This window comes from Perna viridis, chromosome 8 (assembly GCF_037379345.1).
Source record: "Perna viridis isolate PV_CMFRI_1.1 ecotype Kerala chromosome 8, ASM3737934v1, whole genome shotgun sequence".
In the NCBI taxonomy this organism is placed as follows: domain Eukaryota; kingdom Metazoa; phylum Mollusca; class Bivalvia; order Mytilida; family Mytilidae; genus Perna; species Perna viridis.
In genome coordinates, this window is record NC_142452.1 from 3,338,997 (window position 1) to 3,364,012 (window position 25,016).

The following is a 25,016-nucleotide window of genomic DNA, read 5'->3' on the forward strand; positions in this document are numbered from 1 at the left end:
TGTATTCAACAAGAAAATCAATTTCTTATATAAATTATAGTACCATATTTTGGTGTGTATTATGCACACATTTTTACATAGAAATTATTTCCAGAACATGCATATTATGCATCAGTATGTAAGAATTGGGCATGAAATAAAAGATTTGGGTACGAGAAAAGACATTGCGTAGTGTAAACAAACAAACTGGAAGTGAAATGTTAATGAAAGAAATTTTATTTAATCATCAAATACATCTTTACGTATTGAATTTTTAGTGATATTTTCTTCAAGTTATGTTCAAATGTCTTAATAACATGTTTCAAACAGAGGTTGTACGATATTTCCTTCTTATAAAACATGGTTAGAGATTTAAATGAAACAACTAAAAACCAAAAAGTAACAAATGGCTTTTTTGTCAAACCTTCCTTTAATATCAAATGCTTTTGTTGCTGAAATTGATTATTTTGATATTTATTTTGATTGTTTCTTTCAGTTTTCTTCTTAAAAGTATGTTTTTAAATGAAAAATTGTGAAATTGAGTTACAACCGAAACTGGAAATGTCCAATTTTCCTGTCTTTCAATTTTGTTTTATAAGCCATTTCATACATCCTGTATCAATTTAGTCTCTTTCCTTCACATTTTCGTAGCAAATACTGCATCAAGGTAAATAAATTGACTGATCAAGTGCAAAATATCGATCTTTTGTCTTACAAAATTTTACTTCAATCTTAATCTAAAAAACTTTTCACGCATTAAGACCTTCAAATTGCACTGGGCACAATACATAAATGTGTATTTTACACACCAAAATACGGTAATTGTTCTTTTTTTTCCATTTTTATAATTTTTCCACCAAAAGGGCTTTCATTTTCAGATGGAGGTTGGACATGAGATCAAGGCCAAAGTCAGAGTAATGGATGTTCACAATAAACCACTGAGAGCTAGCTTCTTCACTCTGATGGACCTGAAACTGATCCCAGCATCAAATATTGTAACGGTTAGGTAGGGCTTATTCTATTTTCAAGTATTTGTGGGAATGAGAATCTCATGAACAATAGTCAAAATAGTAAGACATTTAGACACATGAAAAGATGTGCAAACCAAGTATGATTGTCCAAATGTCAGGTGACCAGAAATCATATCTAGCTACCATCATCCTTATACCCTTTTAATTGTTTAACTACTGTAAACCTAAATTGTTTGTAAACCCTAACTGCCTTGATCAACCTTACTTATGTTCTGTCAGTGTTAATGACCATCTGTATACTCAGGTTTTCCATCAACATTCTGGTTTGTACCACTAGTTTTGAAACATTCTGCACCTCAATTTTTCATTTACAAGAGTTGACTTACCACAATTATTCTTACAGTGAAAGTCTTGATCCCCTGAATGATGTATCATATATATATGTGACTTCAATTTAAGAATTAATAACTTCTGTTTCAGTTAATGCCTTTTTTACTCTGAGTCTTATAAACACATGTTTACTGAGAACTAGATGTTTACTAATGTTATATCTTTTAACTCCGGAAAATACTATGGTAAAATAGTATTATATTGGTGATGATTGTTTTGTACAGGAAATGTGAAACAAATCTGTCAATTAAAGAAAGTATTGACATAAGAACTACAAATGCAAGTCCCCAGTGAAATGTTTTCCATCTACCAGGAAAATTGATGCCCATGGAATTAATGAAACCAAGATATTAACTGTTATATTTCTAAACCAAAATATAAACTGTTGTATCACTTTAACAAAATATAAACTGTTATATCTATCAGTCAAAATATAAACTGTTATATCTCTCAACCAAAATATTAACTGTTATATCCTCCAACCAAAATATAAACTGTTATGTCTCTCAATCAAAATATTAGCTGTTATATCTCTCGACCAAAATATAAAGTATTATATCTCTCAACCAAATTATAAACTGCTATATTATATTTCATACAAATTTCTATTGGATAAGCATTGTGTGTTATTTTGGTCTTTTCCTTTCTTGCCCCATTCCCTAAAAAATTATTATATCATCCCAATATATCTCCCCCTTCACTGGAAATGCTTTCCTTTTCAGAATGCACATCCTTTTCGTTTTCATGTAAGATGAATGAATAGTGTTCATTTCTTATTTTGCTATTGTTGATTAATTTAAATGTTTAAATACTTGTAAATTTCATTCCAGTTAGACATTCAATATAACTGAGGTATTGCACCAATTACACTGGAGTTTCTTAAAGGTTAACCACATGTGTATAAAAGTTGGTTTATTAAAAAGGGTATTCAGTATAGTATTACACATATTGCCAGTAGCAGAGGGTGATATACAGGGTAACACACTCAGAAAATATATAACCCTTGTCTACCGGTACATCTCGGTTGACATATCAACCTTGTTACAGTGCTACCTCAGCATATCACTACTGCAGGCAATATGTGTATATCAACCAAAATATAAATTTTATATCTCTCCATCAAAATACAAATGGACTGTTCTATCTTACATTATTTATTTTTTACAGACCGGATCCAGATACCTATATAGATGAGTTTACAGCTGTTTATATTCTACATGGAGCACAAATTGGACATACCACACTCTATGCTCAGGCACATCCACAAACAGGAGTTGTTAGAAGCCTGAGTAAACCTGTAGAGGTATGTTTAAAGATGAAGGGAAAGGTGCAGGGGATTGACACCCCTCATTTTTATTGGAAAATTTGTCAGTTCCTTGTGTAAATTCGACAAAAAGTTGCAGATATTGTCCTAGCACCCCCTTTTATTTAGGAAACCCGGCTGGCACCCCTCTTTTTCAAAGTGTCTGGATGCACCCCTGCTATACAATATGTATATTTTTATCGTGGCTCTGAAATTTTAGATTCTATAGTAGCCCTAGTAGTGGAAGCAGGGTTGTTCATACATATTGATTGCCATATGAAATGTTTCCACCTTAAGTAAAAACAAGTGTATTGTTGATTGCATTAGGATTCCCACATTAATATTTTGATCATTTCAGGTCTTCCCACCACTACAGCTTATTCCTAAGAACATAACTCTGGTTACTGGAGCTTTATTCCAAGTGAGTATATACAACTATGTAATTGTAAGGGCATATAAAGTACATGCTTTCCTGAGTAATTTTGATGTATACATGTGCATTATATGCTTTCATATGATTTTCAGGTGCCTCAATTATATTTTATGACTTACTTTCAACACTAACTATACATTGTCATTATCCAAAGAAGACTTTGTTAAATATATCAAATTTCAATGTTGGGTGGTATAAATACTAGTTTACATGAAAAAAGACCATGATACTTGGTATACAATTAGTTTGGATTCCTTTTACTAATATGCAATAAAATATGCTATTACTGACCTAATAGCTTATTATTTTTCTCAAAAAAATGGTGTGAAAGTTATTTTTTGAATTATTAACCATATCCATGTTATTGTAATAGGTGTTGCACAAAGGAGGCCCTACCCCCCAATGCACTGTACAGTTTTATATAAAGAACAGTGGTATATCTACAGTATCTACCAGTGGTATGTTACAGGCTATGGAACTAGGGTCAACAACTGTTATAGGACAAGCTGTCGGACAAGATCCAGAAACTGGGGAAACTCTTGTTTATTGTCAAGTAAGAAACATTGTCTCTTATAACTTGACTTATTCATTTTAAGTATGTACCTGTTAGATGAAAGTTGTTAGTTGCAGGGTTATTATACCCCACGCAATGAAGTTGTGAAGGGTATGTTTTTGACCCGTCCATCAGTCCATCTTCAGTTTTCCAGACTTTTTTTTTTTAAGCTGACAGATATTGACATGATTTTTGTTATATTAATTCAACATGATAAGTTACAGGTCAAGTTAAACTTTCGTTCAGCTCCGATGATTTTTACCAAAATTACAGGCCTTGAACTTAGCAAAATTCACAGAAATAACAGTTTTGTGGATTTTTTTTCCAAACGCTTGCAAATTGACATGATTTTTGGTATATAAGTTCACTGTGATAATTACAGGTCAAGTGTACATTTTGTTCTGCTACAATATATTTACTTTGGATTAAATAAAACTCAAAGAAATCACAGTCTGGAGTTTAGAACTACCATTCTGAGTAACAGAATTTAGTTGGAAAATAAAGGTCTAAAGCCTGAAAAAAACACTTTTATTCCTTTTTTTATCAGGGTCTTTCTACATGTAATTCTCTTTCAAACAAATTTACTTGAGTATCCAACATTGGAACGCTTGGGATATGTGAGCACACTCACTAAGGTTCTTTAATTTCTTAAGGTCCTTTTCTCTGTTGCAGGGTTATTTCTGAAGGTCCTTTTCTCCAACATGAAAAAAAATCACAAAATAAGATCTTGCAATGATTTCCTCAGCATTTTTTCTCAGTTAATATTGCAATTACAAGAAAGTGAGCTCTCTTACATAATACAAAGAAAAAACATTCATACAGTTACTTAATTTTATTGCATCTGTGTTTGATTTCTTGTCAGAATTATTCATGCTGATTTCTATTTTCAGGATGATGCAATGGTCCATGTTGTACAACTTACAGAAATCAGGATCTTTGCCCCATTATCAAGACTGGAGACAGGTTCAAAGGTTAGTTTTAAACATTAGAGTCTAACTTGTATGTCCAAATCTGTCTTGATTTATTTCCATAGAACAAGTATAAAAAAGATGATTCTGATGAAATTTTGTAAAAATGTTTAAATGAAACCATGTTAAGTAAAAGGTACACCATTTTCATTTGGCAGGTATTTTTGGCAGCATATGTAATAGTAATGAAAATTTTACATGTTCTAATAGGGAAAATTTTTATACGACCACAAATATAGATTATTAGATTCCTTATGAAACTCCCTGCCTGCATTTTTAATCAGATTTCAGATATCTCAAACTCAAAGATGTTTGATTAACTCCCTTTCATGCAGAATTTCTTTGAATTTAATTGAACTTCAAATTTAGTGCAGTATTTTGTCCAAACTTGTTGTGTCCCTATTGAATCATAAGTACCTATGTTTAAGTGTCAAAAAGTAATATTGTGTCCATACAAGTGGACAGGTTGTTATCTATGTTATTTAGAGAGAAGATTCATTTGTATATCAAAGGATATTGTTAAATAAGTATAAATTCAGTCTGAACTGCCTTTTATAGAGAAATATTTTAATTTGATGACAATCCTGCCATTTGATTGGTTTGTTGACAAAAATCAACATTGTTTCAATTGTATAAAGTAACTTGCTATTTAGGCAACGCCCACCTTTTACAGAACTACTTTTTGTTTGTCAACATCTGAAACGTTTTCAGTCACATTGTAATGTTGAAACGTTTTTGTGACAATAAATTATTAACTAACTTTATGTCCGCCGGGCTTATGTCAAATTCCTGCTTTAATAACTGTGTCTTCAATATTGGAAAATAACAGAACATTTCCCAGTGATGAAATGACAGCGTCTTGCCTCTGATTTTAAAATGGTGGCCAATTTGTTTACTAGAATTACTACATGGCAGGAAAATTAAAGTTGCTGTTTACTCAGCATTAATAAAAGTGATGGATATATCATTTTTTTATTTTTAATTAAAATATAATGAATGTATTCAATTTCTGATTAGTTTATATGCTATAACCTAATTTGGGTCCGTTTACACTGAAACATAATCCGCTTCGCAGATTATTCAGCGTAAACGGACCCAAATTAGGTTATGGCGTATAAAGTTCTATAAACTAATCAGTAATTGAATACATTCATTATATTTTAATTAAAATAAAACTAACTTGGTACTGTGACGTCATTAACATTGATCGGTTTGCAGTCCACAATTCAAATAATTCCAAACTAAATAATTAGTAAATAATTAGTAAGGACTTATCCTAATTTTGACTTTAATCAATATGTTGAGATAATTGTTTTTTAATCTTGACCAAGTTATGCTCGTATAACCAACTTCGGGAAGTTTATGAAGCATGAACTGCCCCAAAGTTGGTTATTTCACATAACATGATCATAAAATTAAAAATAATTAAAAATAATCCTTAGATATTCCTGATGGAAATGGTCTGTCTATCATACAACATTGTACACAAATAAAAGATAAATATTGATTGATTGTACTTATTATTATTTTATATATGTTTTGAAAACAAATATATATTGCTAGTGTCCTCCTGTATAGAAGTTTTAATGTCCCCTAGTACACATAAGTGTATGAGCTTAGCGAAACATTGATTCATTGTAAATGTAACATGTTCAAGTAAAAAACAGAGACAGTAACTTGAACAACGGATTATCAGTTCTCTTGGAAGTGCCCACCCATGTGGAATGAATGTCAAAACCAGAGTTATTTTGTTATTGTTGCTCAGTTTTCACTTGTTTTTCATAATTTATTGAATTTCATTATTTTCATCAATGATCAAGATCAATTTTGAAGGGCACCTTGTTTATACAGTTTGGGTCGTCGGTCTTCACCCTTAGAATTTTTTGCCCCTGACGAAGGCCATGAAGATGAAAATTTGAGCCTCACTCTCTATATTTCTATACATTTTATTAGTATTTTTTTTGTATTTAGTTCCATTTTACCTTTTAAATGTGGCCATTGTTTACTTAATTATTATTCTTATTTTACGCTAAATGAGCCACTTCACAACATATATTATTTTTGAACCATTTTGTACCTGTGGAAGATTGTGTCTGTATTATTAGATTATCTTACAAGTACAGGTAGGTTTTGGTTATAATTCTTTCTGCATTCTGTCTGTATGGCTTTTTATTGTTTATGTATTTGTTCTGTGGGAAACAATTTTCTTGGTTGGCTTAAAGTATTTAGTTCGTGTGAATGAGAATTTGGTGCCCAAAGAACAATACATACACAGAGATATATAAATGATGATGCAACATTTCCATTATATCAGTATTACATATCAGCTGGTTCATGAATTGATGTGTAGATAAATATATTTGCAATGTTCAAATTCTGTTCTATTTTTAGACCTAGGAATCACTTGCAACAGCTATATATAAAGCATGACTATTACAGAAATTAAGTGTCTGATTCTTACATGTATCTATAGTTTTACTATTGAGTATAGTATCATTACAGTTGTGAGGTGGTTGGGATGTAGTATAAGTGACATATTCTAAACTGATTTAACCAGATTTTCCTGTCAGATGAAAACAATCTTATATTTTGTAATGTACAGCAGGCTGGAGGCTGAGCAGGTGGCTGACAAATCTTCTCTGTGCTGTAACTTAAATAGGCTTTGACATAATTTGTTCAAACTCAGTTGTTTCCTGAAGCTTGTGAATAGTCTGTAATGATTTTCAATAATTTTGCTATCATCATAATAGTTATGCACCTTTTTATAACAAAGAATAGGACTTACTGGGGGAATCTGGTTTGCTTGTCAATTTGATAGCCTCTTGTCTGACATATGATTATCAATGATGTCAAAATCCGTATAATATCACATGCTAATTATTTTCCTATTGCAAAAAAAACACAAAAAAAACAAATGGTAAAATGTAGAAGTTGCAATTAAGATATTTTCATTAGCTTAGTAATTACTGTAAAGTAATTGTACTGGTACTTGTTTTATTTATTGTATAATAGAGTAGTTAACAGCATTTTTATGTTTAATCTTCTGAAAAATGGTTTACTAATAGGTGTTATGATGGAGAAAAAACTGTAATATACTCATTTCAGGATTGCTCCTTTTTCTTGGTTTCTGTCAAGTGAACATGATCTTGGATATCAATTTTTGCAGTTAAAAGGTTTTCTGTTCCAAAGTGTTAAAAATGAATTTTGGGGGTACTAGTTTCTGCAGTTATCTGACCAATGCAAAAACAAATAAAAATTAGTACACAGCAGAAATGAACACTTTACTACAGTAGTTAAATAATCACTGCAGTTTTCACATGATAAACCTATATAAGAATTAGAAAAGTGATACTAAATGACAGATTAATGGTAGCACTTTGTTTAATGTTTGTTTAACTGCCTTGTTAAATAAAAAGGAGCTTTCTTAACATATTATTGATAATATGGCACTTGTTATCTCATACAGAAAAAAAAAAGATAAATTGCCCTACAGAAGGGAGAAAGGGTGATGGAGAATGGGTATTTAATATAAGATTATTGAATAAAATGTGAACTACATCTATCATGTGCAGTGAAATCTTTGTAAACCCTTTATAAACACTGGTTGAAACAAAGTCTGAAGTACAATACTTTTAGCCTTCCTAAACTGAACAAAACCTTCAGTTAGAAAGAGGTTGGGTTTAGACAGCTTTCACAGTAATATATCTGTTAATTAAGATAAATGTTTTAGAAGCTGTGCTCTCTGTATCTTCATTTTGCTTTACATTATAATGTAATGATGACATTTAGCATGTAGTTCTTAGTATATGGTCATTAATGTATATACTACCACAACAATATGAAGATGTATGATATGAAAATTTACTCAAGCCTGTAACCAGTTGAGGTTGGGTTTTTTGTTAGCAATAAATTGTAAAAACTTAATCTCAGAATTGGTTAATTACTACTAAAGTTGAGAAACTTAGGTACAATGTTGATATTTCATCACAACATCTACAATGTCATTTGATGTGGGTTTTCTTTTTTTCAGATGCCGATTTATGCCTTGGGACAAAGTGATCAAGAGACTCCATTTACATTTGGAAGCGTAAGACCACCCCTGTTGTTCACATGGACCATTAATAATAAAGATGTTGTCACTTTAAATAATGTCTTCCACAAGGTAAGCCCTGCAGCTGTGTTTTTTTTTTTTTTTTTTTTTTACCTTTGTCACCAATGGTGATAGTAGATCTAGTAGCCACTCCACTCCGTCCATCTAGCTTAGGGTTACCTACTTTGTGTAATGTGCAACTTAAAAAGTTGAACCAATATTATTCTAACATTGCACAGTGTTTAATACATGCACTTTCCTGTTATTGAGAAATTTGATTTATTTTTTCCAACATTTTAAGCTCAGCCAGGTTTTCAGTAGTATATGCTGTCATTAGGATATTACCCATGGAAATTTGTCACCTACACTGTAGTTTTTTAATTTGATTAGTGTTTATATACATATTGAAGACAGTGACAAATATATGAAGATAACGCAAGTCCAGACATGTATTGGTCTTCTTTAATGATAACTTTTACTTTTGTAAACATCTAATGAAAAATTCAGAATAACTTCTATGTGATGTATAGGTAGATCCTTTTTAGCTCACCTGGCCATGTGAGCTATTGCCATCACTTGGTGTCATCGTCATCGTTAACAATTTCTTCAAACATCTTCTCCTCTGAAACTACAGAATGATTTTAGATGAAACCTAATATGTTCCTTAGAGTATCCTGCACAAAATGACCATTTGTATTTCTGATCTGTTAAAAAAACATGGCCACCATTACTAAAAATAGAATATAGGGGTCAGATAGCAGTATTTGCATATATCTCCAAAAGTATTAGGTTTAACCAAATCTGTTGGGGTTTAAGTGTTCAGCATGATGAGGTCTATCTGTGATGTTATTTTTGTTCTCTTCTCAGAAACTACAATACAGAATTCAATGAAAATTGGTATTACTGTTTTTAGGATATCTTGGACAAAATGGCAGTTCAGATTTTTTATTGGAAAAAAAACATGGCTGCAGTTACTAAAAAGAGAACATAGGGGTAGAAATACAGTTTTTTGCAAATAACTCGAATACCGCTGAATTTATCAAAATTCTGATGGAGAGTAATATTGTTCACCATCAGAAGAGGGACCTTTGCTGAAATTTTCAAAATGATTTGTTGCTTGTTGTAGGATTTATGGCCCCTGAAACAAATTTTCTTGTCGTTTTAATGTGTACAACTCTCTGAAACCAATTGCAACAAAATTTAATGAAATTTGGTATAATTTTTTTAGGGTTTCCTCCACAAACTGATTATTTAAAATTTTTCATCAGTCAAAACTCATTGCAGTTGTTACTAAAAATAGAACACATGAGGTCAAAATGCTTTTTTTGCCTATTTTTTCCTCTACTATTGAAGAATAAGGAAAATGAAAGCTACCCATAAGATAAACATAATATTCTGAGTTGACTGGTAGTATTGAAATTATTTTTGAGGTGGCCTTTTCAAAATGACTGTCAATTTACAACTATTTTCACTGGTTGCTCAGATTCCTTCTTTAGGAAACTAGGTGTTTTTAGTTGAATGGTGATGATCGTTCTGGACGGCCATTTTCCCGCTTATTTTTATACTTGCTTTGATTTCGATGATAATTAGTTTATATAGTAAACATGGTCTCCTGGTATGATTGGTGATGATGAAAATGTGGGATAGCCATTGTTCAACTTCATTTTATGTTCTTTTTCAGCAAATGTGTACTGGGCTAATACCCCCTCAGACCTGATAGGGTTTAACAGGGTATAGGGGGACCCCTGCCCAAATTTTTTTTTGAGGTTCTAAAAACTGAAGGCATTTCCAACATTTTACAGTGCCTTAGGTATTCTTTTGAACTTAATATATATATGCTTTTTTTCAGCAATTTTTTGTCAAACATAGTAAGAAAGCATGATACCGTTACTCACTTAGTTAATAGAGTATGGTTTGCCAGGTTAATGATTCAGGCTCTTCGAGAGCCTCTTCTTTGGTATCATTGTTTAAATGAAATAGTTCTTGCAAGAAATTTTTTTCAACAATTAGAATTGATATTTACTAGTTATTTTGGTCTGAATGTTTTGTGTGACTCTTTTTTTTAGAAGTACTGACAATTTTTTGGCACTTGCAATATCCTTGAATTATTTTTGTTCAAAAATTGCACGAGTATTTTTTTTTTGGTTTCAAATTAGAGCAACATTATGCCAGGAGATGACAGTAATTTTGCCACTCAGTTGTTTGCCAAGTCACCAGGACAAGTAACAGTTAAAGTGTCTGTCAAAGCACAGAGAAACTCTCAGATCTATAAACAGGCTGTACTCACTGATGAACTCCAGATACAGGTTTGTTGTTTGTGAAAATCTCAGGTTTATAAACAGGCTGTACTCACCGATGAACTTAACTAACTGTTGAACTCTAGATATAGGTTTGTCATTCAGTCCAGAGTCACAACAAAGAATTTGCTGCTTCACTGCCAAGTAGTTGGCTCAAAGCCAGAGTTAACTGATTACACCTATTAGATTTGAGGGTCAGTATATAAGTCCCCTGTACCTTGTTATATGAAATAGAGCTTTTGATGTCAGGGGAACCAGGACTGGCAGGAGCCATGCTCTGCAACTTTCAAAATGATAATATGAAATTTAAATTGTAAATTTGTGGGAATATTTTTTTTTTTTTCTCTGAAGCTTCAGCATGATCAGTTGCACTGTGTGTATGTCTATCAACACTACCTCACTTTCTGTTGATTGTTCCTTTGAATTTTAGTGGATTCAGAGGTATTTGTGTCCTGTTGACAAAGTTTATCTAGTTCATTATTTTTAACAGGTGTACCAAAAGATGGAAGTGATTAGTCCAACGATGTGTGATGGCAAAATTTTGATATCACCAAACAGTGAAGCTGTTGTCCGAACTAACAGGTGTGTTGTTATTTTGTATTCATGTGAATGTACAAATATCTATACTAATTACCTCAGTTTTCTCATGATAGTGGGTTTGTATTGTGTTCGGGAGATTTTGGGATCCAGTTTTCTCATGATAGTGGGTTTGTATTGTATTTGGGAGATTTTGGGATCCAGTTTTCTCATGATAGTGGGTTTGTATTGTGTTTAGGATCCAGAGACTTTGATGCTGGTGTTATCGATTCTCTGTCGAGTGATGACTTCTTGGCTTAGAGTCAGGCGAGGTGACCAAAGAAGTGCTGTTTCTGTCATAGGACATGAAACTTTAACCAATCAATAACCAATACTAAATTATCTAGTAGGTTCTAGTAGGTTCTAGTATGTGTTGAATGTACTTCATGTAATAATGCTATTAATTTTTTAATATTACTGTTTACTATATTATACCCCTGCTCTGAAGGTGATGGGTATACTGTAATACTCTTGTCCGTGTGTCTGTAACACTTTTTTTCATCACAGTTTTATCAGCAACTACTCTGACGGCTTGAAATTTTAACACATACTTTCAGTAGGTATGCCATATGGTAGGATCCATTATTAGATGTCACTAGTGAGCCATTGCTCACAGATTTCTTGTTCTGATCACTTGTATTTACAAGATAAGAATGTGAGTTTTCTATGACATTGGTTTATTCCAGAGATGGTTCGGCAAGAATGAGTTATGAAGTAATATCAGTCCATTCCGATAGTTCTGTTGTTAGTGTTAAGGATGGAGGTGTTATAACCAGTGGGTCATCAACAGGGGAGGCACACTTACAGATCACAGCATTTGAAGAGTTTGGTACTAATCAGACTGTTGTATTACTCGTTAAGGTAAGGATGGAGGTGTTATAACCAGTGTGTCATCAACAGGGGAGACACACTTACAAATCACAATGTTGTATTACTCGTTAAGCTAAGGATGGAGGTGTTATAAGCAGTGGGTCATCAACAGGGGAGACACACTTACAGGTCACACTGTTGTATTACTCGTTAAGGTAAGATCAGGTAATTATTCCTTACCAAATAACTTAGTTATGGATATTTTTGAGACAGTGATCGAATTGAAGGGAAACTACTTGCTAAAAGTTGAAATTCAATTTTGCTAGTAGAAATTATTTCCACTTGCTAAAATTTGCTAGTGGAATTCTATATGTTATAAAGGTAAAGTCTAGAAATAACCTTATAATTAAGCAAGCGTAAATTTTCAGTACTTGCTAAATTAAGCTAGTGAAAAAATTTCTGGAATTCAATCCCTTTGGGATTGTGTTTAAATCTTAACTTTCATTTTATTAATTATTTTATATCTTCTGAATATATAAGCTGACTGTATAGATTTTTGATGGAGATGTTCCAATTAAATAACATTTTTGTATATGTTTTGAAACAATAGTTTTTAGTTAACTGCCATCACTGCATCTTTGTTCAAAAAACTTTTGAGGTTTAGCTAAACTATATGAACACCCCATGACTGATTAACTGAACTTGGCAGGAATTAAGTCTTGAGTCTCTACATATGATGCACTATTCAGTGGTTTTGTATGATCAGTATGGCTTCCAGAGGCTATGTAAGTTACGATGAGCCACTTTTCAAAGATGAACTTTTCTGAAACCACAGGTGCCAGTGGTTTGAAACTTGAAAGGGTTGTTTACCTTGGTGCCTTCAACGAACTATTCACCTGTTTTGTGGCTCAGCTTGGCTGCAACCTTAGAAATTGCTGTTGAAATATTGTGGGGAAAACACAGTGTAGGATGCATCTTTGTTAATGCTCTCAAACTAAGGTTTAATAAGTTGGTGTAAAAATATAAGGAGGAAGTTTACTTTTTATTTCATTTGATCAATTGATGTATTTACCAGATGAGAAGTTCAGGTTCTTTAGAGCCACTATTTTCAATTATGATGAGAATAATAACAAGCTATAGTGTTCTGCTGTAATACTGGTAGGTGATCAGTGAGGTGTTCTGCTGTAATACTGGTAGGTGATCAGTGAGGTGTTCTGCTGTAATACTGGTAGGTGATCAATGAGGTGTTCTGTAATACTGGTAGGTGATTAGTGAGGTGTTCTGCTGTAATACTGGTAGGTGATCAGTGAGGTGTTCTGTAATACTGTTAGGTGATCAGCGAGGTGTTCTGCTGTAATACTGGTAGGTGATCCTTATACATCAGTGTTGTGTTCTGCTGTAATACTGGTAGGTGATCAGTGAGGTGTTCTGCTGTAATACTGGTAGGTGATCAGCGAGGTGTTCTGCTGTAATACTGGTAGGTGATCCTTATACATCAGTGTTGTGTTCTGCTGTAATACTGGTAGGTGATCAGTGAGGTGTTCTGCTGTAATACTGGTAGGTGATCAGTGAGGTGTTCTGCTGTAATACTGGTAGGTTATCAGTGAGGTGTTCTGTAATACTGGTAGGTGATCAGTGAGATGTTCTGCTGTAATACTGGTAGGTGATCCTTATACATCAGTGAGGTGTCCTGCTGTAATACTGGTAGGTGGTCAGCAAGTTGTTTTGCTGTAATACTGGTAGGTTATCAGCGAGGTGTTCTGCTGTAATACTGGTAGGTGATCCTTATACATCAGTGTGGTGTTCTGCTGTAATACTGGTAGGTGATCCTTATACATCAGTGAGGTGTTCTGCTGTAATACTGGTAAATGATCAGTGAAGTGTTCTGAAATGTATCAGAAATAATGAACCGTAATGGAAGCAGGAGATTTAATGTCCTTTAAAGCCTGGTTTAACTCATCTGTCGTTGTGAAATGCTTATACCAAGTCAGGACCATTGCGATGGCTTTTTACCCAGAGATTGCCATTTGTTATAAAGACTCCTTTTGACTGCTGTTTAGATTTTATCAGTTTGATAATTTTGTTATTACCCTTCATTTTATACTCCAATAACAGGTGTTCATTTTACTCCAGTGAGTTACTCTAACAGATATTCCTTATAATCCAGTGAGTTACCCTGTAACAGATATTCCTTATACTCTAGTGAGTTACTCTGTAACAGGTGCTTCTTAAACTCCAGAGAGTATTTTAATAAATTTGTCCAATTTTTTTCTTGAACACTGATTGTTTGGCTTGTACTTCTATGAGTTTTGTAAATTGGCAGATATGGTATCGATATGTACTCCAACATATTGATTTAATTTCTGGGATTTCATTTATATCTTGTCATGATGTCATACAATGTATTTTCAGGTAAAAAGTGTGGCATATATGATGATCAATTCTGACACTACCATGCAAACATCAGGCAGACGACTGAAAAAGATTCCAGTAGGTGCATCATTACGGTTGTCTATCAGTTACCATGACGATGTTGGGGAGGAATTTTATGCAACCAATGTTAAGATGCATTACAGGTGTAACAGGTAATGTAAATTCGGACCTAAAATGGAAGAAATGGGTGCTCAAATGTTTTCATCCGCTGTCTGCCCGTGAAGAAATGGGTGCTCTAAAGTTTTCATCCGCTGCCTCTCCGTGAAGAAATGGGTACTCTAAAGTTTTCATCCACTATCTGTCTATGAAGAAATGGGTGCTCTAAAGTTTTCACCCACTGTCTGACCATGAAGAAATGGGTGCCCTAAGTTTTCATCCACTGTCTGCATGAAGAAGTGGATGGACTAAAGTTTTCGTTTACTGTCTGTCCATGAAGAAGTGGGTGGACTTAAGTTTTCATTTGCTGTCTGTCCATGAAGAAGTGGGTGGACTAAAGTTTTCATCCACTGTCTGTCCGTGAACAGTTTTTCTCAATACATTAGGGGATTCGGTGTAACATTATTTTAGTGCTGATGTGCAAAGTGCAAACTTTCCAGGAAATTTGACCTTATAAACTGGTATGATTAATTAAATAGTTCTCTATTGGTGATATTATGGTGAATTTTATAGAAAGGCTCATCAAATATTATTTTTAAGGTGAATGTTTTGACATTTTTCCAAAGAATTCGCATTTGATAAAGGGAACTTCCTGATGACATTTATGCTCATTTAATTGTAACAAGAAAAATTGAAGTGCTTTGAATCAGAGGTCATAGTTTAGTCCACCAATGCTCTAAAACATTGTTGCTTCATGTAAATCTGGTAAGGTTCATTTGTTATAACACTGAGGTTTTACCATTATGTATAGTTCTTGTGCTCATTCTAGATATTCAATGGTTCTTAATTGACTGATTTTAATTTTATTTATAGATATGACTTGGTGCAGATACAGCATGGTTCCGACAACAACACTCTATCTGTCAGAGCTGGACAAGTAGGACAGACTGTTCTAAAGGTAACAATTCTAAAGATAATAATTAGCTCTGAGAGCTGGACAAGTAGGACAGAATTTCTAGGGGTAACAATTAGCTCTGAGAGCTGGAGAAGTAGGACAGACTTTCTAAGGGTAACAATGAGCTCTCAGGGCTGGACAAGTAAGACAGACTATTATAAAGGTAACAATGAGCTCTCAGAGCTGGACAAGTAAGACAGACTGTTCTAAAGGTAACAATGAGCTCTCAGAGCTGGACAAGTAAGACAGACTGTTCTAAAGGTAACAATGAGCTCTCAGAGCTGGACAAGTAAGACAGACTGTTCTAAAGGTAACAATGAACTCTCAGAGCTGGACAAGTAAGACAGACTGTTCTAAAGGTAACAATGAGCTCTCAGAGCTGGACAAGTAAGACAGACTGTTATAAAAGTAACAATGAGCTCTCAGAGCTGGACAAGTAAGACAGACTGTTCTAAAGGTAACAATGAACTCTCAGAGCTGGACAAGTAAGACAGACTGTTCTAAAGGTAACAATGAGCTCTCAGAACGATGAGCTCTGTGAGCAGGATAAGTAGGACAAACTGTTCTAAAGGAAACAATGAGCTCTCAGAGCTGGACAAGTAAGACAGACTGTTCTAAAGGTAACAATGAGCTCTCAGAGCTGGACAAGTAAGACAGACTGTTATAAAGGTAACAATGAGCTCTGAGAGCAGGATAAGTAGGGCAAACTGTTATAAAAGTAACAATTAGCTCTCGGAGCAGGACAAGGACAGACTTTTGTAAAGGTAACAATTTTTTGATGAAAGTAACCTCTGATCAGAAACCACAGGATTTTCCTTAAGATCACATACAATAAAATAGAACTGGTGGTTCGTCAGAAAGAACTTTTTTTTCCATTTATTACATGTATTATGATTACTTGTAATTATTCACAGATTATGTATATGGATACTTATCTAGAGACATTCTTTTAGTAGTTAGGGAATTTTAATTTGTTCACACAAAGTTAAGATCACTCAATCAATGTTTAGATCTTTATCTTCAAAAGATAACATTATCATGTTTATACCATATCAGCAGACATTTTGGCAATCTAATTTCATAGAGATTGTCAGAATTTAAATTGTAAAATTTAATGTCAATCTATTTTTACCTTAAGTGGCTCAAGATTTATACATGTATTACCCATGTACTATTACAAAAAAAAAAGGTTCAGCAAAAAAAAGTTTAGACTCCAAAGCACAAAATTACTAATTATACAGTATTAAACAGTGATCTGGATTAGTATTAAGTAGCCACACCTTGATTAATATTATATGTTCATAATTTTAGGTCTGGGACAAGGACAGTCCCTGGATAGCTGACTACATTAATATAGATGTGGACTATTCTATTTCACCTAGCAAGCAGACTGTACCATTAGGCCAGATAACCTGTTTTACCTCAGATCTGATTACAGAATCAGGTATACATTTTTTTGTGACATGAACTTTCATTGATGTGTTGTTCCAATATGGAAAGCAGGTCTAGTAGCCACTCAACTCTGTCCATATGTCTGTCTGTCCATCACTCATAGTTGGTACCTTTTTCTAATCTAAAACTCGATAAATATGAAACCAATATTATTCAAACTTTTCACTGTGTTTCTAAACACATGGAATATGTATGCCTTTTAATATAGACAAATTTGTTATTTTTTTCTGCATTTTTAGCATGTTGAATTTAGCCCTTTTCTGTAGTGTATGCTATCATTAGTACATCATTACTTTAGGAAATTTGTAACCCACAGTGTAGTTTTTGTTTCTTTTACCTGCTCAATGTAAATGCACATATTGAAGATACTTACGTATTAACAAATATGACTGTGACACAGGTCCAAACTTGCATTGGTTTTCTTGTTACTTCTTGATAAATTTATTTATTGATAAATTACATATTTTGTTTGTCTGATTTGGGCCCTCTATTAGTATAACAAGGCTGTATACTGTTGTTGTCTGATTTGGACCCTCTGTTAGTATAACAAGGTTATATACTGTTGTTGTCTGATTTGGACCCTCTATGCCCTCTATTAGTATAACAAGGCTGTATACTGTTGTTGTCTGATTTGGACCCTCTGTTAGTATAACAAGGTTATATACTGTTGTTGTCTGATTTGGACCCTCTATGCCCTCTATTAGTATAACAAGGCTGTATACTGTTGTTGTCTGATTTGGACCCTCTGTTAGTATAACAAGGTTATATACTGTTGTTGTCTGATTTGGACCCTCTATGCCCTCTATTAGTATAACAAGGCTGTATACTGTTGTTGTCTGATTTGGACCCTCCATTAGTATAACTAGGCTGTATACTGTTGTTGTCTGATTTGGACCCTCTATTTGTATAACTAGGCTGTATACTGTTGTTGTCTGATTTGGACCCTCTATTTGTATAACTAGGCTGTATACTGTTGTTGTCTGATTTGGACCCTCTATTAGTATAACAAGGCTGTATACTGTTGGTGTCTGATTTGGACCCTCTATTAGTATAACAAGGCTATATACTGTTGTCTGATTTGGACCCTCTGTTAGTATATCAAGGCTATATACTGTTGTTGTCTGATTTGGACCCTCCATTAGTACAACAAGGCTATATACTGTTGTCTGATTTGGACCCTCTGTTAGTATATCAAGGCTATATACTGTTGTTGTCTGATTTGGACCCTCTGTTAGTATAACAAGGTTATATACTGTTGTCTAATTTGGGCCCTCTATTGGTATAAAAAGGCTATTGTTGTCCTTAGACATTTGTTTTGATGAAATTTAAATATTAGAAAAAGATGTTTTCCATTGAGTATTGTCATGCTAGTGTTATCTTAGTATTGAATTTGACAATTCTTCTATTTTATAAAAGGTCATAGTGGAATATGGAAGTCCAGAAATAACAATGTCAAGGTCACTGGAAATTGTGGCATTGCTACGGCAACTAAAGTTGGTTCATCTTCAGTTATATATGAGCTTTCTCATAGTATTTCTACTTACACAGAGGTATGTAAATCATAAAAAAGATGCCAACATAATCAAAGTGGAAAGAACTGAAGCTATGCTGTTCTTAATTGCAACTTCTTGACTACCAGCCGTTATTGGTTATTAATCTTATGAACTTTCATATTTTATTATTACTAGGAGGCTCACCAGCTCCATCTTTGTTTGTTTAAAATGATTCTCAGACTTGAATATATACACATATGAGATGATCTTGTTTCTGTTTGAAGGTTATAGTAGAACCTATCACATCCATGTCATTTGACACCAGGTTAACATATCTAACCAATGTTAAAGGGAGAAGTGGTTCATATTTTGTACCAGTTAGACTAGGCAATGGACTGCAAGGTTAGTAGAAACCTAATACAACTAATTTGGGAAAGTATTTATTCATACCCTGCAAATGAAGCTTGAGGGGATACATGGGAATTAGTATATTTGTCTTCTGTCTGTCATTCTTTGCAACTTGTAAATGTATCTCTTTTTAAATTGTTCAGTAGATTTTTAAGCAACTTGATATGAAGATAAGATGTAAAAATTAGCAGAATAGACATGATGCAATTTAGGGTTTTTACATGTTTAGTTTTGAATCAGACAGTATCACTAAGTGAATTGAGCCTGTAATTTATTCTAAAAATTAAAATGGAGGGAGTTCATTTATGCTTTTGTATAATCTTTTTCCAGGCAGTAATTGTATAGATAAAATAAAGGGTGAAAACTTTCAGCCAGATTTCATCCCATTTAGTTGTCAGCTCAGTATGACAGGAAGTGAACTATCTGTGTCAGATCTGTTCTCGGTCACCAGTGTGTTTGATAGTAAATCTGGTAAGTGAAATGAAACAAATTTGATTGAGATTTCACTTAAGTAATAACCACCAAAAAAAGACAAATGAAAAAAAAATGTATATTCTAAAAACTAGCATGATTTCACTTTTCAATGGGGTATATTTTACTCTATTTTACTCAATACTAAGCATTTAATTAATCTGTATTTGAAGGAACATATGGCTGTCAAATTAACAAACAGGAAATGGAAACTATCTCTAAACAAATCAGTACCTCAGTCACCAATATCAGGCTTGTTGCCATTGTACCGTCACTAGAAGGTCAACCAGAGGTCATTTCAGAATCCAAGATGTTTAAATTTTACCCATCATTCTCAGTTCAGACACATGAAGTACATTTGTCTACAGTGTCACCATTGTATTCAGTAAGAGTGTTAGCTTCCCCCGCTGTGACCTCCTACGTGAAGGTTGGTATATTTTTGTGAAGTTGAGTTGCTTTTTTATTTGCTCTTAAGGCTGATCCATAAAGTTTAGGTGCATCGATTTCTTACCTGCCAAATGTTGCTATTTTGTTGGTGATTTCCCGAAAATCTAAATTTTGTAAGAACTATATTAACCATAATTTACAAACCTAAGATTCAAATAAGTGGTGCATCAGATTTTTCTTGTCACTAAGAAATGTAAAACACAACTCTTTGATGAACTTGAAGGCCCCAGAAATGTGTTTTTTTGTTGTTGCTGAAGAATATTTTATGCATACAGCATTCAGTTTAAGATTCAGGAAGATTGTACAATAATTTTAAGGATTGGTTAAGGTAATGTTAGATGTTCTACTTGTCATTGTTTACGATACTAGGCAGTGGTTAGTGACTCTTCTGTGCTAGAAGTTATGGACCCAGTCCGAGATCTTCAGACCAATACCATTGACTATCCAATCAGATTACTTGACACTGCTGCTCTTTGGAACAGAGAAAGTCTAGATGTGTCCGTGAATCTGATTTGTTCAGTGACAGATCAAGAGGTCAAAGTACCTGTTAATATCAGGTTGATTGGACAGAAGCCAGAGTACTTAGGTTGGTATACTGGCAGTTTATCTTTAATGCATAAAAAATAAATAATAAATTTGGCAATATCAGAATGGACTAAGCAATTGAAGTTACTGTTTTCTTCCTAATTGTGTAAAATATGGACAATTTTTAGTTACAACATGGTAAAAAGAGCAATCTTAGCATGGGGCTGAGGTGAAGTATAATACATTGAGTCACAGAGTCCAGTTAAATTTACCTTTCATTGTATTATTCCTGATATATCTCCCATTGAAGTCAGTGTGCTTTGACACCGTGTGTTTAGTGACTTTGCTTATAAGGCTTTTTGTTGTTGTTTTTTTTTTGCCATTAAATCATACATCAGAAATTTAATAAAAAATCTTATAGGTTGCTAGAAAGGATACAGTACAATAAGGGCCAAATTTGGCCCCCTATTTTAAGAAAAAATAAGTTCGACGTAAAGACAAAAGTGCACTGTTTATTGGATGATTAATTTTTTTAAATGGTTTTGAATTTTCATAATATTATCAATTGCCAGTTTTATGATGGGGAAAATGCCAATTATCAATGCTACTATTATAATTTTTAAAGGTCTCCTCCAATGTGACCCGCCCCATGCAGGTCCCGGTGTCAAAAGAATAGGCCTGCAGTAGCGCTAGGCTTGTCGTAAAAGGCGACTAGATAGTGCTCAGAAACCTAGCCTGGTGCTAGGTGCTCTGCCCACAGAGCAACTGGGATGTGTGCCCCAGGTGGTGGAATGGGGTACCCCTGGCGTGTTACATGCTGGGGTTGTCAGGTTATAATATGGAAAACCTAATCGCAAAACATGTGGTGCACCGTGTTGGGAAAGATGCCACATTACTCGCATGTTAAAGAACCCTGTTGTGGTATTCGATAGGAGTAGGAAGCTTTGCACTCAGCCACAGGAGGCTAACTTGCCCGACCCTACCCATCCCTCCTTTTTTTTCTAGTGGCAATAAAAATTTGTCGACCCTAATATCCTTGTGTCCCATCCCTCTTTTCTTTTCATCATCATCATTTCATGTTCATTTTATCATCCATTTCATGGTCATCGCCTGAATATAGCTGAAATACTGCTGCTTGGGCATTAAACCCCAACAATCAATCAATCAATCCAATGTGACCCAGGGATATCTTGACTGATTTGAACTCTTATCAAAGTGTTAGAAACCATAAACAATAAGTTTGGGACAAGTAGAGGCACTCAAAAAGTGTCCAAATTTGGCACAATTCATAAAGATATGCAGATTTCAAAATTTGAGTATCATAGTTTTAATCATTGAAAGATGATATACTTATAAATGCTAAACCTTACATTTAACATTCTAAATAACAGAAAAAAAGGTTCTCCATATCAAAATTCTATTTTCCAGTCATGCAGGGGGGCCAAATATGGACTGTACTGTACTTGGTCCTTGTATAATTCATCAGTTTTTCATCAACAATGATTTTTTTTACAGAGACAACACAGAGAGGATGGAGTACACTGATAAAACAATTGTTCAACAATTATCAATCCTGGCTGTTTATATTCTTCCTCATATTTACAACAGCAGCTGTTGTCTTATTGGGTAACTATCTAATGTAACATTTACTCAGTACAAAGTGAACACATTGATGAAACTACGTGGTGCATTAATAGAAATGTCTTGTTGCATATAATTGACATATTTCAAGATCCTTTTAAAATATGTAAAGATTCACATGAATGCAAATGTAATGCCTAAGAAATTTAATGTAATTTTGATATAAAAGTTCTTGACACCTTTTAAAATAAGATAACAGGTTTTGGCAAGTAACCTTAAAATTTTGTCATTGCTGAATATGCCAAAAATGTAATTTTTGAAAAGTTGTAAATCCATAAAATTTGCAATAATTTTAATAGAATCCATAAAAAGAATTACTTTGAAATTATTATAATTATAAGGACATTTGGTTAACTTATTTAACAGGATATCACTATGTATTGGGAAATAGAAGCAGGCCTGTACCTAATGCTGTCTTTATACCTAGTCCATCACCAAGTCAATCTTCTTCACCATACATGCACAATGTATCAGGTACGTTATATCTTATCTACTCTTAGTGTTTTATTTGCTTATTATAGCCCCACAAAGTTGTTGGGAGGGGTTTATAGGAAATACGGCTCCTCTTAAAATGCCCCAGTTATTTTGATGAAATTTAAGAGGAATGTTCGTCATCATATGTAGATGTGCATAACAGTATATGATTACTGTCAGAGGACTCAAAAGGAAGGTAATCCAAATAAAGTGCATGGTAAAAGCTAGTAAGTGCAACTCCTCCTAAACCAATCAAGAGATTTTATAGAAAGGTTGGGTATTATATTGAGATGTACAGGACAGATTTTAACTAATGTCAGAAGACTCCAAATGGAGATTATTCAAATTAAGGGTGTTACATGTTAAAATCTTGTAAGTGCAACTCCTCCTAAACCTCTCAAGGGATTTTGATGAAATTTTATTTGAAGGTTGGGTATTATATGAAATTGAATGAACTTTTTTTGCTTTCACAAGTAATCAAACTGGGAACAAAAACAGTGTCTTGGCAGTGCAGAATATTCACATTACAGGAGCTTCCCAAAAACTGCTACCAATTTTCAATAAAATGAAAGTCCCAAGTACTTTCTTTTATATTGCACTGTCATATTTATCACAAATTTCAGCTGTTTGTGTGCAATTAGATCGACACTTTGGCCAATGATGAAATGTAACCACTCCTCTATTTTTAAATAAGCTGGCCTAAAAGGCCATGTGAAATTTTGTCATCACTATGCGTTCATTATTGTCGTCTGTTGTCCATAGTTAAATTTCCTTTTAAAATTTTCAGGCTCCTGGGATCTCGTTGTTTTCTGTGACTTGGGTTTATTGCTTTATTGGTATTGTTTTGTTTTGCTCTCTGTCTTTGTTGCTACTAGACCAACAAGCAAATATAGACAGGTTCAGTGGTGTTCTTTTGAGTTATCAGTATGTTTCATATTATCACCAGGTCAATAGATGGCTATATAAATGTAAGGCACACTACCAGGTCAGTAGATGGCTATATATATGTAAGGCACACTACCAGGTCAATAGATGGCTGTATAAATGTAAGGCACACTACCAGGTCAATAGATGGCTATATAAATGTAAGGCACACTACCAGGTCAATAGATGGCTGTATAAATGTAAGGCACACTACCAGGTCAGTAGATGGCTATATATATGTAAGGCACACCACCAGGTCAATTGATGGCTATATATATGTAAGGCACACTACCAGTTCAATAGATGGCTATATATATGTAAGGCACAATACCAGATATGTAAGGCACACTACCAGGTCAATAGATGGCCATATAAATGTAAGGCACACTACCAGGTCAATAGATGGCCGTATAAATGTAAGGCACACTACCAGGTCAATAGATGGCCATATAAATATAAGGCACACTACCAGGTCAATAGAAGGCCATATATATGTAAGGCACACTACCAGGTCAATAGATGGCCATATAAATGTAAGGCACACTACCAGGTCAATAGATGGCCGTATAAATGTAAGGCACACTACCAGGTCAATAGATGGCCGTATAAATGTAAGGCACACTACCAGGTCAATAGATGGCCGTATAAATGTAAGGCACACTACCAGGTCAATATATGGCCATATAAATGTAAGGCACACTACCAGGTCAATAGATGGCTACATATATGTGAGGCACACTACCAGGTCAATAGATGGCTACATATATGTGAGGCACACCACCAGGTCAATTGATGGCCATATAAATGTAAGGCACACCACCAGGTCAATTGATGGCCATATAAATGTAAGGCACACTACCAGGTCAATAGATGGCTACATATATGTAAGGCACACTACCAGGTCAATAGATGGCTACATATATGTAAGGCACACTACCAGGTCAATAGATGGCCGTATAAATGTAAGGCACACTACCAGGTCAGTAGATGGCCATATAAATGTAAGGCACACTACCAGGTCAGTAGATGGCCGTATAAATGTAAGGCACACTACCAGGTCAGTAGATGGCCGTATAAATGTAAGGCACACTACCAGGTCAATAGATGGCCGTATAAATGTAAGGCACACTACCAGGTCAATAGATGGCCATATAAATGTAAGGCACACTACCAGGTCAATAGATGGCCATATATATGTAAGGCACACTACCAGGTCAATAGATGGCCATATAAATGTAAGGCACACTACCAGGTCAATAGATGGCCATATAAATGTAAGGCACACTACCAGGTCAATAGATGGCTACATATATGTAAGGCACACCAC

The 25,016-nt window shown here is 34.1% G+C and overlaps 1 protein-coding gene across 2 annotated transcripts in view; it reads left to right on the forward strand.

Moving 5' to 3' along the window:
- LOC148608971 (nuclear pore membrane glycoprotein 210-like) overlaps positions 1-25,016 on the forward strand; it is a 56,505-nt gene that overhangs the window by 26,881 nt on the left and 4,608 nt on the right. The window contains exons 24-43 of one of the 2 annotated variants that reach the window (XM_088541378.1): positions 858-985; positions 2,508-2,643; positions 3,002-3,064; positions 3,450-3,629; positions 4,520-4,600; positions 6,703-6,720; positions 8,628-8,759; positions 10,844-10,993; positions 11,475-11,566; positions 12,247-12,421; positions 14,783-14,955; positions 15,773-15,857; positions 17,166-17,298; positions 18,723-18,856; positions 19,084-19,201; positions 19,538-19,678; positions 19,852-20,105; positions 20,495-20,711; positions 22,166-22,276; positions 22,658-22,765. In XM_088541378.1, coding sequence (XP_088397504.1) covers positions 858-985; positions 2,508-2,643; positions 3,002-3,064; positions 3,450-3,629; positions 4,520-4,600; positions 6,703-6,720; positions 8,628-8,759; positions 10,844-10,993; positions 11,475-11,566; positions 12,247-12,421; positions 14,783-14,955; positions 15,773-15,857; positions 17,166-17,298; positions 18,723-18,856; positions 19,084-19,201; positions 19,538-19,678; positions 19,852-20,105; positions 20,495-20,711; positions 22,166-22,276; positions 22,658-22,765 — 2,629 coding nt within the window. The remainder of the gene's footprint in view (positions 1-857; positions 986-2,507; positions 2,644-3,001; positions 3,065-3,449; positions 3,630-4,519; positions 4,601-6,702; positions 6,721-8,627; positions 8,760-10,843; positions 10,994-11,474; positions 11,567-12,246; positions 12,422-14,782; positions 14,956-15,772; positions 15,858-17,165; positions 17,299-18,722; positions 18,857-19,083; positions 19,202-19,537; positions 19,679-19,851; positions 20,106-20,494; positions 20,712-22,165; positions 22,277-22,657; positions 22,766-25,016) is intronic. The other variant, XM_088541379.1, reaches the window with a different exon arrangement.